General features: G+C 35.7%; 1 protein-coding gene across 4 annotated transcripts in view; it reads left to right on the top strand.

Moving 5' to 3' along the window:
* TAOK3 (TAO kinase 3) overlaps positions 1–19,745 on the top strand; it is a 181,222-nt gene that overhangs the window by 128,364 nt on the left and 33,113 nt on the right. For all 4 annotated transcript variants that reach the window (XM_081539729.1, XM_081539728.1, XM_081539725.1 and 1 more), the window contains 3 exons: positions 2,413–2,580; positions 5,692–5,898; positions 16,246–16,380. In XM_081539729.1, the coding sequence (XP_081395855.1) occupies positions 2,413–2,580; positions 5,692–5,898; positions 16,246–16,380 (510 nt within the window). The remainder of the gene's footprint in view (positions 1–2,412; positions 2,581–5,691; positions 5,899–16,245; positions 16,381–19,745) is intronic.

Here is a 19,745-nt window from a genome sequence, read left to right as displayed (position 1 = left end):
TATCAGTTTTGAAATATTTTAAGGTTTAATTACCTCCCACAATAAGAAGTCCAGGATTTAGGAAAGGAGGTGTTAGAAGCAGTCCAGACCTGTAAGCAGCTCAATAGCTCCTCCTGTCTTCTTGTAAGAATACTTGACCGTTCTTTGCACTTGACTTGTCTTCTTGGTCACAAAATGGCTCCTGTTTCTGGGACTCAGACTTTATTCCAGGCAGGAGAAAGGAGACAGGACAAAGAGTAAAACACCTTCTCTTCCTGTGCCTTGCTTTTTATCCTGGAAAACAAAGCCTTCCTCTGGGGTTTCTGCCTGTATCTCAGAATTTGGCCAGAACTCGATCACATTGCTAATTAATACCTATAAAGAAAGGTGGAGTCCAGGTCTTATACTTTTTACTACTTTCAAGAAAGAAAGGCAAGGAAAAAAGATTGGAATGAAGGATAAATAGGTCACAGTATCTGTCACAGTTAATGCCATGATCAACTCTGTGGTAGACCACCAGAAAACAAACTCCCAAATAAAGAAACCTGGTTGGCCATTCTAGCTCTTCCATTATTTAGCTAGGTAAATCACTTAACCTCTCTGGGCCTAAAATTCCTCACCTTGGAAATAAAAGAATTACTGAGAGCTACTTCTCCTCTAAAATTCAGTATCCTAGGTTATAGCTTGAAGTTTACTAAAAACTGATGTGCTCTTGTCTAATCGCGAGCACTGAAGTAGCCAAATAATTTTGCTTTCTCCCTTGCATTCTCCTCTTCAAATATGCAAGCTACTCTTCCTTCCAGGAGTGATGTTTCATTTTCAGAAAGGATTCTTTGCAGAGAAAGAGATATTTTGTTAAAATAGAAGCAAAAGCCACAATTCCCTGGATAGCAAAGTCAGAGTGAAGAACCACAAGACATGCAGATTTTTTTTTTTCCTCACAGTGGTCCTCCTCCTCTTTTATATCTGTTTAACTTATAAAGAAATTAAATCCATTCCATCATCTGAGGCCTACCACATTATATGTCATTTTCCCAATATGTTCAAATTAAAATTTCGCATAAGTGAATTTTCCACATAACTAAAACTTTTCCTTTAAAAAACAAAATTTCCTCCTCCTCTTTTTGATCCTTTTGTGTGGTGATTTTGTCAAAATACAATGGCACCCCACTCTAGTACTCTTGCCTGGAAAATCCCATGGACATGTCATGCTTCTCTGCCTTCCTAAAGGAAGCATAATGAATAGAATGCCACTTCTTGATTACTCAGAAATAATAGCATTTCATGAAATCTTGCAGTATAAAAAAAGTGTATGAAGGACAGTTGCCCCTTTACAAAATAGCCCACAAACCTTGGTTCATTTTTATTTGGTTGGTTGGTTGCTTGGTGTGTTAATCATAGAATTTCATTCTCTCTACTGTCAGGTGGTCAGATACCTTTCAACGGACTCTTTTTTCGGCAACAAGTAACTCTCTAACAGTTTTCAGTCTTCTTTTCTCCTACTTTTGTTCCCTCTTTCTATTTTTTTTCTCTTTTTTTTTTTATGTTCAATATAAGTTAACAATTAATATTTTGTGGATGCACCATGTGGCCAACACTATGCTATACAATATTGTATTTGTTTTGCCATACATAGACATGAATCCACCATGGGTGTACATGTGTTCCCCTTCCAGAACCCCCCTCCCACCTCCCTCCCCATGTTCCCTCTTTCTAAACTGCTGTCAGCTGAGAAACCAGGAAACCAGAATATGTGTTCAAGATCATTGATAATATTGAAAGTGAAGCCTGTTTACAGCAAGAAAAGCTTACGGACTTTGGGGTGAATATCTTAACCCCTTGGAGACCCTTTTGCCATATTTCTCATTGTACAGCTCTGTAAAGGGAAGATGAAGTTGCCAAAATTCTGACCTCTGAGATAAATGGAATAACTGCCACATTTTCAAGCATACACTGTATATGACCACAGAAATAGAAAACAAAATATTCAGAAGTCTGTCTTTAAAAGGGTAGTGTAGGGTGAGAAAGAGGATTGAGGCAGATTATAACAAGAATATTCTATACTCTGCATTGCTCTTGCTTATTACATAGTTTCAGGTTTGAAAGTCACAAGCTCTCAGCTACTATAAATAGCTACTATAAATAACTAGAATAAAGTTCTAGTTATTGTTATTACTTGCATGATAAAGTAAGCCTCAAGAATTCTCAAGTAAATTCTGGGACAAGTCCACAAAATGTGGCTTGAGGAAGAAGAGAAAAAACATAGTTATCACTTACGAGATTTATACAAGATGAGAGGCTACATGAGATGAAAATTCTGCAAAATCCACAGAACTGTTTTATGTTGATTTATCTTTACATCTAAATCTTGCACCTAAAAATATGTCTCCTCATTATCAGTTTCTGTTTTTTCTCTTCCCTTCCCTTAATTAGCATGACTTCGTTCGACGAGACCGTCCACTTCGTGTCCTTATTGACCTTATACAGAGGACAAAAGATGCCGTTCGTGAGCTAGATAACCTACAATACCGGAAAATGAAAAAAATCCTTTTCCAAGAGACACGAAATGGACCCTTAAATGAGTCACAGGAAGATGAAGAAGTAGGTTGAGTTTCTTTTAGCGAACACTCATAGGGTACCTACTATGTGAAAAAGTTCTGGACTGGGATGCTATGAAAAACACTTTGGGGAATAACAATGTATTACAATTGATGTTCTCTGCCTTAAGAGACATGCACAGTTGCAAAAGAGACATTGAAAAAAATAATAAGATAAAATATGAAGAGTGTTACAGAGGTAGAGCACGCGGTAGGGATCCATAGTGGGGAGAGAATAAGTCATCTGCTGGTGGGATTAGTGAAGAGGTGGGTCAGTTTTGACAGGCAGCTACAGGGCACTTTCATGCTGTGCTTTAGGAAGATTATCCTGGCATCAGAATGTAAGATGGATTTGAATGGATAACTTTCTGGGTAATAGTCCATGCAAGAGGCAGTAAGGGCAGTATCCATGGGAATTGGGGAGAAGGAACACTGAGAAACACTAGAGAGGTGAACTTGATAATACAGTGCTTCTCACTAACAGTGACAGATGAGGGGGAGCTTATGATTGACTCTGAGCATTTGTTCTTCAGTGACTAGAGTGTGCCAGTACCAAGAACAGGGATGAACCAAGGAGGAAGAGTTGGTTTAGGATGATTTCAGTTTGATGCCTGCTGAGTGTAAGGTCTTGGCATCACATGCTGTTAACACAGTGTACAGGTGGAGTTTTTATAGAAAGATAGCTTTCTGGTTTCTCATTCAAATAGTTTAAGAAGGATTAGTCGAAGAGGCCTGAATAGAGGAGTCTAGCATTTGATTGGGAAATACAAATCCAGAACATAGGAAAGAGGTTTGGGTAAAGGGTAGTTGGTTGGGGGTCAAGGACATTAAAATGATGATGAATCAGGAGTTGAATGTAGAATGAGAAGAGAGTCCATGCCACATAAGAAAAGGGAAACCTGGGAGATGAAGGCATCACAGATGTTACAAGTATACACAGCTTCAAGGAGGGAGCTACAAATACCATCAGATGCCACAGAGCAGTCAAGTTAAACAAGGACCAAAAACAGTGTTAACTGGGTTTTACAAGTAGGACCTTCTTGATGACCTTAGTAAAAGCAGTTTTACAGGAATAGTTAGGATGAATAGTCATTTACTGTGGGTTGTAGAATAAGTGGGAAATGAGAAAGTAAAGATAGTGAAAGTTGGTCATTTTAAGATTCATAAATTGGGTCAAGAAGGAAAAATGACAAAGGGCAGTATGTAGAAAGGTACGTACATATAAGGCAAGTCTCTTCAAACTTACATGCAGAAGGAAAGGAGCCAGGACAGGCGTTGAAGATAGAGGAAAGAGACACAGTTAAGGAATTAGGATCTCAGAAAGTGCATAGGAGTAAGAGCATTAGTGCAGGGATTAGCCTTGAACAAAGAAAGGACTCTTCTTCTTCTAAAAATAGATTAAAAAGAGGGAAAGAATGAAGAATGAATTTTAGTTTAACTTTTTAATATAAAAGAAAATATAATTATTTTATCAATAATTATAAAAATAAAATTCAGAAAGCTGAACTGGAACAAAAAAATCTCTTGATTGCATATATACAAATGGGCCCCTTCAATTGGGAAAATAAATCTGTTAAAAATATAATGTATTATCTATCATTTTAAATTACTCAAATTACCTTTGTCAGTGATTCCTTATATTGCCATGGCTAAGTAGCAATTCATTAAAGTTATGTAGGTACAGAGTATGGTTCTTTGAAAACAGAGTTTATTTGGAGCTAAGTTGCTTTAATTATATTATTTAATTTTGTATCAAAAGATACCCACTGTGATGGATAAATTATATGTTCTGATTATTTTAGAATTTCTCAAATAGTAGTCTTTGGACTAGTAGTGATGAATACCAGTATTATTTAACAGATATATTTAATAAGATTACAGAGGTAAGCATGATAGAATTGCTTGAGGGAGGCAGAATTTAATTACCTGTCCAGGACAGTAGAATTAATATCCCTGCTCAGATATGAAGTTTCTCAATAATGACTTGGAAAAAGAGCATATTGCTTGTCAAATCTCTGAAAACTTTTTATCCTCTTTGAGCTTCAAGTGCCCACTGCCTTATTGTAGCTATCCTAGAGATCCCCTGTTCAGTAGCCTGCAGTCTTTCCCTATCACCTTGAGTTCCTGAAAGTCTCTTAGAAAATTGACCTGGCTAGTTCTGCTTACCAAGCAGCGATACAATGTGATAGTCGCATATGACAGGGAAAAGCCCTGTGGTAGCAGCATTTGGAGTCCGGGGAAAATAAATCTATTAAAAATATAATGTATTATCTATAAATATAAAAATATATATTATTTTATTTTTAATATAAATATATAATACATAATAATTATATTATAATATATAATAATATATTATTGTATATCTTTAGTAGATAATTTTAAAATATTTATTAAATATATATATATTATATAATATATATTATACATATACATTATAATATAATAATATGTGATATATAATATAATATATAATTATTCTATATTCTATATTATATAATTATATTATATATAATATATATATTATATATTATATATTTTGTACTATTTTAATATATAATATAAATTATATAATAATTATATATATTTTATATAATATATATATTATATAATTAATGTATATAATATATTATATATTATATTATATATTAATATAATTAATATAATATTGTGTTATATATAATATATATTATAAATTATATGTACATTTTATATACATTATATAATATATACATTATATATAATATATGTAATATGTATTATTATAATAATATATAATACATTAAAATATATACATATTTATGTATATGCATATATACATAAAATAATACATTAAATATATATATAATACATTAAAATATGTATTATACAAAAATATAATGTATTATCAATATGACCCATGTCCAGAATAGCCCTTGGGGAAAGCATCAAAGTGAATTGGAGATGTCTGAAAATGGTGGTGGAGTAGTGGAGCCACTACATTAAAAGTTTCATCTTGCAGATTTGGCAGAAAGCAACTTGGCACTGCAAAATTGAATGTACTTCATAGCTTAGTCAATGGACTGGTACTTTATCTCCAGTCATTTTTTTTAACCCAAGTGTCCCATTTTTATAGGACAGCGAACATGGAACCAGCCTGAGCAGGGAATTGGACAGCCTGGGCAGCAACCATTCCATCCCAAGCATGTCTGTGAGCACAGGCAGCCAGGGCAGCAGCGTGAACAGCATGCAAGAGGTCATGGACGATAGCAGCTCTGAACTTGTCATGATGCATGATGATGAAAGCCCAGTAAATTCCACTTCCTCTGTTGTGCACAAGAAGGTAAGTTTCATGATCCCCTTCACAGTGCTAGGCTTTGCCCATCATTATGAAGCCAACTCAGGTCACTTAGCATTCAGATATTTTAGTTCCCTCTTTACAACTGAAATTATGGAACTCAACTGAGCACATGATAGTTCTTTTCGGTAAAAAAGATAATGAAGGACTAGACAAGCTGTATTTGTGCCTGTTTCTTCATCTTCCTGTCTTGTTACTCTGATGTCCACCACCATCAAATAAACAAAAACAAATAAATCCATAAATCTCCACGTCAAAGAAACCAGTTAAGTTCTTTTCTAAACCAATAACCTTAATACTGTTGACCTTAAAAGCTTTCTGAGTAAAACCTATTGGTTGTGACCTTTTAGAAGTATTTCAGACGTATGTTTCTTACTGAGTAGTCCCACAATACTCTTCGTTTTAGAAAAAGTTTCCACTCTTTTTTGTTGTTTCTTGGATTTGTCGTTTCTAATTCTTCTAAGACCAGGTCTATGTCAGCTTAAATATTTTGACTTTTGAGTTAATGATTCTGTTTTTTGTTTTGACTTTACTTTTCCAATGGAGGATCATTCATTTCTTACAAGGCCTATCATGATTTATAATTTGACATGCTTTATTTTAAAGTGAAAAATGATTTTAAAGCTTCTTTCAAAGCAATTTCTATAAGATGAGTATTTCACAGAATTATCAATGACTTTTTTGGAGGAATTCCAAAAAGTGTTTTAAGTATCTTAGGTAAGCAGTTCATAATATGGAACTAGAGAAAAGAATCCTTTATAACTTTTTCTATATTAGGTATATGTGAGTTGTGTATGTACTCATTTTAATAAATATCAGTGATTGCATTCTAACTCCAGTAGGAGAGCAAGTTTAAGAATTTTTTTCACTTAGATGTCTGGTGGTTGTGTATTTTTATTGGGAGAAAAAGAAAATTAAACAGGTAAGGATGAAGAGCATGTGAAAATATATTGGTGCCTAGTCATAAATAGTGGAGGGATCATGTTTATTTTCTGAACTGATTAACTTATTCACTTATTCAACAAACATTGGTGGGGACCCTTATTATCTGTGAGGAACTGTAGTAGGCCCTTTGCTGCTAAGTCGCTTCAGTCGTGTCCGACTCTGTGCGACCCCATAGACGGCAGCCCACCAGGCTCCGCCGTCCCTGGGATTCTCCAGGCAAGAATACTGGAGTGGGTTGCCGTTTCCTTCTCCAGTGCATGAAAGGGAAAAGTGAAAGTGAAGTCGCTCAGTCGTCCAACTCTTAGCGACCCCATGGACTGTAGCCCACCAGGCTCCTCCATCCATGGGAATTTTCCAGGCAAGAGTACTGGAGTGGGGTGCCATTGCCTTCTCCAGTAGGCCCTTTGGATACAGACAAAACAGACATGATGCCTTCGTGGAGCTTATTATCTGTGGGGGAGATTAAGCAGATAATCACACAAGTAAATTTATCATGTAATTATAAAACTTGTTCTGGGTAAAAGGAGGACTCATTCTATCGGGGAGTAGAGGAAAATCTCCCCAGTGAAGTGACATTTAAGCTCAAACTTCAGAGACAAATAGAGGTTAGCTAATTTGGGGTGAAAGATGAGGGTGAGTCAGGAAGCAATATGTGCAAAGGCCCTGAGACAAGGAATTTTGTGTGTTCAAGGAAAGGGGAAAAAAATCTGAGAAGTTAGAGCTTGGAAGACTATGTGGAGAGTGAATTGGGACCAGAGTGACAGCAAGGACCCAGATTATTAGAAAGCCATAAAAGCATTTTGAGGAAACGAGTGATACCATGCAGATGAAGAAATCTGCTAAAAATTCAGCATTGTCAGTCAGCCGTGTTTAAACATGGGCAAATGGTCGTGTATTTGAAGGGTGGAAAAGGTTTTGCTGGGCTCTCTTTTTAGAAGGAGTTACCATAGTTGCTGAGAGATATTGACTTTTTCCTATCTTTTAGCTCTAGGGCTTTGTGGGGATAAAGAGCAAAAAAAAAAAAGAGGAATTCTGTTGGATCTTTTTACTCTAGGACGTCTCAAATGAGCACCCAAAATTAGAAGAGAGGTAATTAGATTAGATTACTGGAATAATCAACAAAATTAGATTACTGGCATAATCAACAAGAAAGAAGACCCTGGTCTTGAACTCATTGGAGGTTTTAATTTTAATTTTTTCAGGCTGGTATAGAGCTTTCTTGTAATAATATGCACGTTTCAGTACCTTTTTCTCCTTGGTGTAATCTTAAGAAAGTAAGATTTTAATTTATAATACAAAATAGAAGATAGTTATGTTTGATATACAGAAAATATTTGTCAGGAAAATTTTTCTAAAATGTATTTCTATTTAATTATTAAGTATAGAGGTAATGTGAAAAATATTGAAAAACATCTGCAAATAAAACTATGAATTAGTTAACTTTAAAATATAAGCAAGGAAGCACGATAGTAGAAACAACTGAGTGAAAGGGAAACCCACGGAATGGGAGAAAATACCTGCAAATCATCTGTCTTATAGAGGATTAATATCCAGAATATATAGAGAACTCCTAAAACTCAACAGCAACAATGAAAGAGAAAAAAAAAAAAACTGGAATCAAAAGTAAGGACTTAAATCACCATTTCTCCAAAGAAGATATAAAAATGATCAATAAGCATATGAAAAGATCCCCAACATTATCAATCATCAGGGAAATTCTAATCAAAACTACAGTAAGATACCACCCATGTGTGTAGCCATCACACACATTAGTGACCACTGTTTAAAAAAAACAGAATGTAACAAATGTTGCTGAGGATATGGAAAAATTAGAACCCTGTTCATTACTGGTAGGGATTGAAAAGGGTACAACCACTGTGGAAAATGGTGGTTCCTTGAAAAATTAAAACTAGTATTACGATATAACCTAGCAATTCCACTTCTCAGTATATATCCAAAAGCATTGAAAGCAGGGTCTCAAAGAGATTTTTGTACACCCATGTTCATTGCAGCCTTATTCACAAAAACAGCAGAGAGGTGGAAGCGATATAAATGATGAATGAATAAACAAAATGTGTTATATACATACAATGGAGTATTATTCAACCTTTAAAAGGAAGGAAATTCTGCCATGTGCCATTAATACAATGTGGTTGAACCGTGAAGACATTATGCTAAGTGGAACAAATGTACCTGTCACAAAAAAGACAAATGCTGTATGATTCCACTTATATGAGGCTCTTAGCATAATCAAAATCATGGAAAGTACAATGATAGTTACTAGGGATTTGGGGAGACGATTAATAGGGAATTGCTATTTAATGGGGCACAGAGCTTCAGTTTTACAAGGAGAAAAGAGTTATAGGGGTGATATGATGCTGATAGTTACACAACATTGTAAGTGTAACAGCACTGAACCATACACTTGAAAATAATCAAGATGGTAACTTTTTTTTACCACAATTAAAAAAGGAAATCATAGAAGCAGGCTAGAAGAATAGAACATATTATATATATGTGCTTAGTCGTTCAGTCGTGTCTGATTCTTTGCAACCCCGTGAACTGTAGCCCCCCAGACTCCTCTGTTCATGGAATTCTCCAGGCAAGAATACTGGAGTAGGTTGCCATTCCCTTCTCCAGGGCATCTTCCCAACCCAGGGATAGAACCCAGGTATCCTGCATTGCAGGAAGATTTTTTGCCATCTGAGCCATCAGGGAAGCCCATTGTATATAAAAACTTAATATTAAGTAATGGTATCTCTTCATGAAACCCATTTAGTCTTATATTTGGGCTTAAAGTCTTTAAACATAGTAGAAATAAATTTTTCATAAGTTTCATATTTCTTTGTTTACTTGAATTCAAAGTTTTTCACTTGGGAACATAAATAAAGTAGGATCTTAAACTCTCAACAGAAGGTTAGGTAGTGGACTCTAGGAATGAGGAAACTAGTTTTAAGTTCTGTCTGCCACTGTTAGTTTTATTTTACTTTGGACAAGTCACAAACCTTCCAAACCTCAGTTTTTCCATCTGTAAAATAAGGAGTTGTTCTGCATGATTTCCAACATTGTTTCCAGCTCTAAAATTTTGTCTTTCTATTCCTGTAAGTTTTAAAACAGTAAATGTCTAATGTGACTTTCAAGTTGTTTGGTAAATAGATGCCTTGTTATAGAAAAGCCTATGTATCACTGAATTATCATTTTATAAACAATGTTCTATGCATTATCTCATTATCTTATTTTATTGTCTTTTTTATACTTGTCACTATCTAAAATTATACTATATACTAATTCATTATTTCATTATTTGAGTGTAAATTTCATCATAGCTAAAATTATGCTTACCTTGTTCTGTGCTGTATCTCAACACCTTAGAACAGTGCCTGGCACAGCTTAGGCACTCAGTAAATATCTAAGGAATGAGTGAATTAACAAACAAAAAATACACAGTGAATGAATTGCTTACCAGATACTAAACACCATGCTATTTTGAACATAATGGTTTAAAAAGCTTGAATAATATTAAATATTATTTTTATTGTTTGAAAGACTTAAATAGATTGTCTCCAATAATAGTACTCTTGACAATAAGAACTTGCTTAATAAATAATTGTTTTGTTCCCCACTCTTGACTGTTACAATTAAGATTGCAGACATATGCTAAATTAGCCAAATCATATATATGAACAGAATGCCCATTTTATATAGGAAGTAAACTTACTTTTAAGGGCCATGTATAACTGTTAAGAGCATGATTTGCAACTAACTGTTCTGCATGATTTTAGGAAGACAGACCTATCATAGATCAAGCCCCAAAAATACAAAGTGGGACACTGAAAATTTTCCTTTAACACCAGAATTTCGAGTTACTTCCCTCTCTACAATCTTTGCCTCTACTCTGGTCTTTCCCTGGCCCTGAAGGAATCCTAATCCAATCTTCCTTTTGCACAAGAATGATTTGATAAGTCCAAAGATATATACTGACAAAATAAACTTTAGGCACTTACTTCTTTTCTCCTTTCTAATGTTGCCACACTGCTTCTTCCAATAACATGAATATCACTACATCTCTAGACTGTTTGCTTCTCCAGGACACCTCTCTTCACATACTACCTAGCTGGGTGTCTATCACATTGTGCTTGCATGCATGCTAAGTTGCCCAGTCGTGTCCGATTTTGTGCAACCCTTTGGACTGCAGCCTGCCAGGCTCCTCTGGTCCATGAGATTCTCTAGGCAAGAATACTGCAGTGGGTTGCTGTGCCCTTCTCCAGGGGATCTTCCTGACACAGGGATCAAACCTGTGTCTCTTAGTCTACCTGCATTGGCAATCAGGTTCTTTACCACTAGCGCCACCTGGGAAGCCCCTATCACATAGTAAGTACCCAATAAAGGTTTTGTGAACTAACATGAAGATGAACTTTTATGGGACACAATTCTACACCTCAGTTCTTGATTATTCGAGGCTGCCTCAGAGCCTCCACCTTACACCTTAAAACCATTGGGTGTACAGTGGTAGCAAGCAGATTTTAATATTGTTCTAAGCAACAAAAGTCTATTGTTTTTAATTTGTCAATTGAAAGGTATATTTTTATTTTGTTAAAGTCTACAATCAATTATTTTTGCTTGCTGCTGCCTTCTGTTAATATAGATCATGAGACTTTTATGTATTAAAATTCTTTGTTCACTAATCAATTTGTTGTTTCCAGTATGCCTAATGAACTATAGTCATCATGGCCCCCGTTTAGAGATCAGTTTTTTAAAAAATTGTTCTCTTCTTAATTCCTAAAGCTTTCCTTGACCCTTCCTATTAGTCAATATTAGTGAGGGTTTTTTTTCCGCTTCTTTAAAAAAAGAACAGCTTTCCCCATTTTTGTGAGAGGAAAAAAAGAAATGTCCTTGAGGGGATAGGATGTTCTAGTTTGATTTTCACTTGCTTCAGTGACCTTTCCTATTATTTTTGCTGAAGAGCAGGTCAGTTTCTTTGACTCTTCAACTTGCATTTGGCCAAATAAAAGTAAACTAATATATGAAGATAATGTTTTTAAACAGAGCAGTCGTCCAAACCACCCCTCTATGGTACCTTCTTTCAGTGTTCTGCCATTTTTTTCTCCCTAACAGCTCTTTCCAAGTGAAGAAACCCTTTTCCATCTTCTCCCCTTCCTCTAGCCCCAGCTTTTGATAGCTGCACCTGCTTAGACAATCATTTAATCATTTTGAAATGAACAAAACAAAAGAGATGGTGGGTTTGCTGATCCCTTCTCCACAGCGTGAAAGGTATGGGAATCTATAAAAAGACGTCTCATCACCAGAAAAGAGCCATTTTTAGATCCCCTCCAATCCCCCCATGTAAAGGTGTGCTTGTGTGTGTGTCACTGTTTTGCAACTGCCTTTAAGTACAAAGTGACAGGTTTTTATGAAATATGAATTAGGATTCTGTTAAATAATAAAAAAAAAAGTCACTTTCTCAGAATCTTCTCAGACCTATATTCTTGAGCTTATTTATTCAGCAAACATTTTTTGAATGCCCACAAAGTATCAAGCACCATGATAGGTGCTGCAAAGACTGAGGTTTTTTGCACCATGTTTACTCTGCCTTCAGAAAGCTGACAGTCTCATGCACAGATGAATGTAAGTATGATGAGGAGTGTGATAAAGGTATACCGAAAGCATAACAGAGTTCAGTGGAGTGGTTTCCAAGGTTAATTTCAAGTTAATCTAGAAACTCTGAGTGAGTGACCACACCGCATCACTTCAGAAGCATCAATAGTCAGACATTTAGGGGAAAACTTCTACATAAAAGTAACGCCCTTTGTCCAGGGAATAATAGTTAAGTTTTTAATGTGAAGAAATTTTATTTCTTTTTATAATGAAAGGACACTATAAATTTACTTAAAACTGGTCCCCAAACCATGTATCTTAGAGAGCTATTTTGCTCGTTTCTGGATAATAAGATTTTAAGGATAAATTATAAGCAAGTCATATATATTGTCGGAGAAGGCAATGGCACCCCACTCCAGTACTCTTGCCTGGAAAATCCCATGGACGGAGGAGCCTGGTAGGCTACAGTCCATGGGGTCGCTCAGAGTCTGACATGACTGAGCGACTTCACTTTCACTTTTCCCTTTCATGCACTGGAGAAGGAAATGGCAGCCCACTCCAGTATTCTTGCCTGGAGAATCCCAGGGACGGCGGAGCCTGGTGGGCTGCTATCTGTGGGGTCGCACAGAGTCGGACACGACTGAAGCGACTTAGCAGTAGCAGCATATATATTGTCTTGGTAAAGTGAAACATGATATTTGTTCTTAAACTTCTAAAAATCATTCTTCAGCATCAGAGAAGATGTTGGACCTCTCATCTTCATTTGTAAATCATATGCAGTGGTGCTTAACTGCATAAAATAGCAAATTGACCCTCTCTAGTATTGATCTTAAAATGTGTTCAGGTCGGAAACTCTGGGAAGCAGGTACAGTCATTCTCAAAGGGGCTGTTGCTTGAAGGGTGATATAACCAACAGAATACATACCCAATAAAGCTGATAGTTTAATCTGTTCTTACTTTTCAAGTCACATTGCCCTAATTTTAAAATTGCATTATTATTTAAGTTGTCTGTAGAATTTTGAACTTTAAGTAATGATGTTGAATATTTTAAAATTTATGCCTGTGTTCTTGAAGTGGATATCCACTGTTAGATGAAAATACTGCCTCATCCTGTGGTCTGTCATATATTTGGAGACTTTTAATGTTTGTGATCTCTGTTACAAAGCTACTACAGGAACTAAGAATTCTTTTATAAAATTAAAAAAAAAAGGGGAAGAACACAAGGGATTATACTTTTAATATTATTTATTATACTTAAAGTAGATTAAAATTTTTGGACCTATTCTCTCAGACTAAGTTCTAAAATAGCATTATTTTTTAAATATGCCATAGTGGGTTATTTAATTAGCTGCATGTCAACTAAAATCACTATTAAAAATTTTAATCAATATTAAAAATTTTAATTTTTGCAGTGTATTTCAGTATCCTTGAGTTTAAAAACTTAGCTAATATGTTGTAACTTTTAATTTGATAAGCAGAGTCCTAGCCTACAAGTGTTAATTTTTATCTGAGAGAAAATTATTAGAAATTATACAAAATTAATATTAGAGTTATACTCATTTGCACATGAATGTGTTCTGTTTTATTCTGTTATGTGACTAGTGTGGATTCTAGTGTCACTGGTTAACTTGGTAAATCAAGTTATTAAAATTTGAAATTTAGCTGCTGCCACAGCTTTGAAGAGCTCCCTCTCAGTAAGTGTACTTAGCTAACTGATACCAAAACTCTGACCTGTAAAAAACCACAGGCAAGCCTCTGCTCAGCCTATCTCTTCTGATTGTTGGCATTTATAAGCTTATTGCTTTTCTGGGATTATAATATTAAGTAAGGTTGCTTTTGGAGTTAATATTCAAAATAAGTATTTATTAATAAATAATCTGAATGGCAGTGGATCTCAGGGCCTTCATCCTTAGAACCGTAAACCTAGGTGCATATATCCTGCACCTAATCTCTCTTTGCCCAGTGAAATAAGAGTTTAGATTTTCAAGGAAATAATAAAATTTTAAGTTGACCTATCAAGTATCTTTTTTTACAAATTTCAAAAATATGGGGTGAGGTGCATTCTTAATCTATAGCACCATCTAATAGAATTTTCTGCAATGATAGAAATTATTTGTGTCTGCAGTGTTCAATATGGTAGCCATAGTGGCTAGCTTGAAACATAGCTGGTGTGACGTAGAAACTGAATTTTACATTTTATTTAATTAAAATATCCATGTGAGAAACTGAATTTTACATTTTATTTAATTAAAATATTCGTGTGACTAAAGCCTATCTTATTGGACAGCACAGAGGTAGAACACCCCTCAAATTTGATATATATGCCTTCAGTGGCATTAAAGGTACTTTCATTATTTGAAAGCAAAATAGGCCACAATATAGTAATTCTGGAAAAAAAATCTAAATATAGATGTAATGGTAGATACCCTCGCAACATTCTGCAGCATTCTAACTTTATAAAAGGGAAAAGAAGATTAGCCCAATGATAAATTTAATCATGGATCTTCTCTTTTACTTAGAAACCTGGGTGTAAAATTTAATTTTCCTCAAGGAGTTTATATGTTTTGACTTGTCAACATTTTACACTATATAATAAAATTTTGTGTTTTTTAAACCTCTTTATAATTTTATTTCCTGAAGAAAGAAAGAGCAATTATGAAAGATTCCAAATAAAGACAGAATGCAAAACTGACTTCTCACAATGGTTTCTCCTAAAACCCCAGGGCAGTAAGAGAATTAATTTCTCCTTCCCCGTCCTGAACATGTATTATTTGAAAATCCCCCATGGTTGTACATGTTTCTGAGTTATTACTTATTATAGTATTTTTTTTTCTGGAAGGTTAGTGCTACTTACTGACTGACCACTTCATCTTTTATAGAGCAAAGCATCGCCCTTTGAAAGCACTTTCCCCTTTAAAAGTCATTTCAATGGCATTTAAGAAACATCCATTATTATCCTTCCAGGGAATGTTATTTTTCACTGGGCATTACAATAAAATTAATCATCTTTGCCCGTCAAGAAGCACAGACTTGATTAAATCAGTCAAGGGCATTAAATTCCAGCTATACTCACTCTTGTGACCATACCGACACAGAGTTGAGGGAGAATTTGTGAAAGTATCATCTGGTTAAAATTGTATGCCTGTCTCTTTAAATATAAAAAAAAAATCCTTTCAGAAGCTGTAGAGAGAAGGTGCTAGAACTGTGTACGATCATGACTGGAAAGCAGGATCCCTCAGTGACTGCCGAATCTTCCCAGCACAAGATAGAGAGGCAGTTCAGCACAAGCCTACACTGGTTCTAGGCAGAACGATGATCCTACCGAACAGATCTCAAATAAAATTAAATTGAGAAAGCAGATCTTTCAAGGGAATGAGGCGGAGGCTCGCTTTTATGTTAAAAGCCACCAGCATCCTCCTTGCTAGACATGGACATGACATTTTTAAAGGAATTATTTGGTTACAGCGTTTTAAGCAAACTGTTCTAAGGAGTCTGTACATTGCCTTGTTTTTTCTATTCTTTTTTTCTTTTGCATATATGTAATTCTGGAGGTAAAGAAAAAGCCTGCCAGGGATTCAGAAGGCATCCCACTAGCGATCAGCTGACATTCCTAACTGAAGGCTGCAATGTGTTGCTTATTCATTTTGTACCGTGGGAGCTGCGGGGACTAGCAGAGAGCTAAACTATGCATTTCAAACAGCAGTGCTTGTGCAGAAAGAGGGGTGAGAGAGAGGCAGCCGGCGAGGAAAGAGCACAGCTGGACTTTCTCCTTGTTTTTATCCATTTCTGCAGGATCATGTATTCATAAGGGATGAGGCGGGCCACGGCGATCCCAGGCCTGAGCCGCGGCCTACCCAGTCAGTTCAGAGCCAGGCCCTCCACTACCGGAACAGAGAGCGCTTTGCCACGATCAAATCAGCATCTTTGGTAAGCAAACACCCCTCTACCCACCTTCCCTTCCTTCCCCTCCTCCCCATCTGGCAGCCTCTCGCCCTCCCTGAGCCTCTCTCGGCTTCATGGATGGGAGGAAAGGAGTCAAGAATGTTTTCTCCCTCCTAATAATTTTATTCATTTTAGAAAAAATCTGTTGGCATAGCAACCTGATCTCAGATATTTTAGCATTGTCTACAGCATGGAAAAAAAAACCCTTTGTGTGTGTGTGTGTGTGTATGTGTGTATTTATATATGCTGTGTGTGCAAAATAAAAGGCCTTTGAGATGAAGTTGCTAATGTATCCAATTTTATAAAAGCTGTTTGTCTTTTCACTAAAATAATAATGCTATAAAAATATTTTAAAGGTGTTGGATGTGTGTGTATGCAGGGCACTATGCTCCTTTTTGTATAGATGCATGTGTGTCTGTAATGTGTACACACACATCAAAAGATAAAACACAATTTAAATATATATATATATATATGTATATATGTATGGTTGCTGGCTAACGTATATAATTGTAGGAAATAAGATACTTGCTTCCCAGGGATGGATTGCCGGTTCGTTTTGGTTCATTCATTTATTTATTGCAACAATGGTAGTGGCTGCACTTCCCCATTTAACCCCTGAAGAATTTCCTGGCACCCGTAGAGCAAGAAGGGCTATGTAAGAGAGGGTAGGGATGGTTGTGGGAGCAAAGATACTGTAGGATCCTTCAGCATTTTTACTATTGCAAATGTGATTGCTGGATGCCCTTGTAGTAGCAAAAGGGGTGTGTGCTGGAAGAGTTAGTTTTCATGCCTCCTCCCCTCAGCCCCCAACGCGTGCGCGTGCGCACTCCCAGTCACACACACACACACACACACACACACACACACACACACACACACACACACACACACACACACACACACACACACACACACACACACACACACACACACACACACATTCACATCGTTTCATCCTGGGCACTCTAAACTCTCTTTAATCTTTTGCTTCCAAATATCACTTCTCAGCCAAAAAAATTATTGAAATATTAGTTGTTTTGCCTGAATTGATGTTAGAGGTCACATGGGCAGGAAGAGTTAGTGTACACTGCCCAGCTATTACATTTAGAACCTATGATGACATCATCCGAGGCCGACCCAGAAATGATGATTTTTTTCTTGTCCTATTTTTAAAATCTGATTTCCACTTTTATTTCTCAAGTGTTTTAAAAGGCTTCATTTATCTTTGGGGTTGATAATGGATTGTAATTTTGAAAAACCCAAAATATAAGGAAAATGGAAGTTAAAGCACCTACATATTTCTATGCCCGCTGCTGTCTAAATGCAAGCAATTTAATTTAGGCTGCTTATAAATAAGTCTGCCTTTAAGTTCCTTTGTATAGAAGTTTCTTGTATTGTCTTCAATGAACAATTTTTCATTTTAAATGCATGCTATACTGTGTAATGGAGATCTTAAAATGTCCACTCTGTATTTGCTAATGATTGTTTAAGCCAACTATACAACATGCTTTGAGTCTAAATAAAGTATCATGAAATTATTAAAGAATAAATACCTTCATATCATGATACCTGATAAAAGAAGAAATATGGTGTGTTTGGAATATGACTTCTTACCACTGACTCTTGTGAGACTTGTACCTTTATCCAGACTCGTGCATGTTGAAATGAGAGGAGAAATGAACAGCCCTTGAGATTCAGAGCCCCATAAGCAGGTTTTGAATATTTGAAGCAGACATTATACCAAGTGGGTTTTCCCTCTCTGGGACAGGTTCTCTTCTTCTGTCAACTTGCCACACCCTCATTCCCACATCGTATATTCATGACATCTCCTGCCGCCCAGGAAGATCACTACTGCCATGCCAGAGTGATCTCACGCTTGCATTTGTGGACTCACCCAGGGCTACTCTGTGTGTACATCAGCCATCAGTCTCCTTCTCTGTGGATGATGAAAGCTGCTTCCCTCCTAGGCCATCTCAGGGCCACAGGCAGAGTCCTTAGGAACCCTTCTGAATCCTGCAGACTTCTTAGTGCCCATTCAGAGAACAGCTGGAATCAGTCTCTCTGATGGACTTTTGATTTGCTAGAAGGCCCCTGCACCTGCACTAAGTTAAAAACAGAGTGGCTGATAGGCTGTTTCTGTAGTCACAGAATAAGTTGGTTTATGTGTAAAATCTTCTGCAAATGTGATCCTTTGGGAGTCACAGTGGGATTGATGCAAGTTTATTAGAGTTCAGCGGTATTTGTATTTAATGGTTTTTAGGGAGAAGAAAATTAATGAAGGGAAAAGTAGTATGGTGTTGAGTTGTCCCATGTCCCATTTTGGACAATCTAACTGTTGGTATGGATATTTTAATGTATATTATCGATTACTACAGTTCCGCTATCCATTATATTATTTTAAAGGCTAATTCCAATAGGAATATATAAATCAGGATACTGGAACATCAAAAGGAAGTATCTAATTTTTAAAAACTTATCTCACACCTTATTATTTTTGTGGATCCATACTCAAATGAGAAAGTCTAAAATTCCTTAAAATGACATAAAAGTAAGAACAAGATCATGGAAAAATGAAAGACTGGGGTTTAAATAATCAAGTCACTGTTGAAACTTCACTTCTCATAGTTAATAGAAATACTATACTGATTTATTTATTTTGGTCTTACTCTTTCTTTATAACATTCTAGCAGAAGTGTTAGCAAGCCATAGAGTGATCTAAAAGTGAACAGCAAAAAGAAAAAGAATTTAGAAATTAGTTTTTCAGTTACTAGATAAATGAATGATGTCTATTTTAAAGAGACTTGCAAACTGATAAAAAAAATAATGGCAATTCCTCAAATTTGTTTTATCAGCCTACTGCTTCTACATAAACTTGTAAGAGGCCTAGCTCTGTGGTTTTTCCCCTTAGCATTTCTTTCTACATTGTGCTTTTGAATGGAGCTGTTGACAAATATATTAATTAAGCCAGGGATCTACAGACTTTTACTACTAGATATTTTTATTATTTTGGCACCTTAAAACTGAGATTATTTTTTTTTTACATTATCATGGACTGTTGCACAATTACATTTGTAACAAAGGACCTTGATGCCAGAGTAAACTCTAAGGAAACTTTACAGATATATATAGATATATATAGATATATAGATATATACACACACACACACACACAGATATATATATGTATGTAATTTAAGAGCAGATGTTATTGACCTTATTTTGAAAAATTAGAAGGAAGGGCATTTCATAGAATCTCTTTTATTTTATCCTTTCTTTTTCTTTTTCTGTAAGGAAGTTCATACTGGGCTGATTTGTTATCTGAAGAAAGGAGTTATTTATATAGTTCT

This window comes from Giraffa tippelskirchi, chromosome 11 (genome assembly GCF_054371585.1).
Source record: "Giraffa tippelskirchi isolate mGirTip1 chromosome 11, T2T-mGirTip1v1.2.pri, whole genome shotgun sequence".
Taxonomy (NCBI): domain Eukaryota; kingdom Metazoa; phylum Chordata; class Mammalia; order Artiodactyla; family Giraffidae; genus Giraffa; species Giraffa tippelskirchi.
Note: the sequence above shows the minus strand (reverse complement) of the source record. Positions and strands in the feature narration are given on the sequence as shown.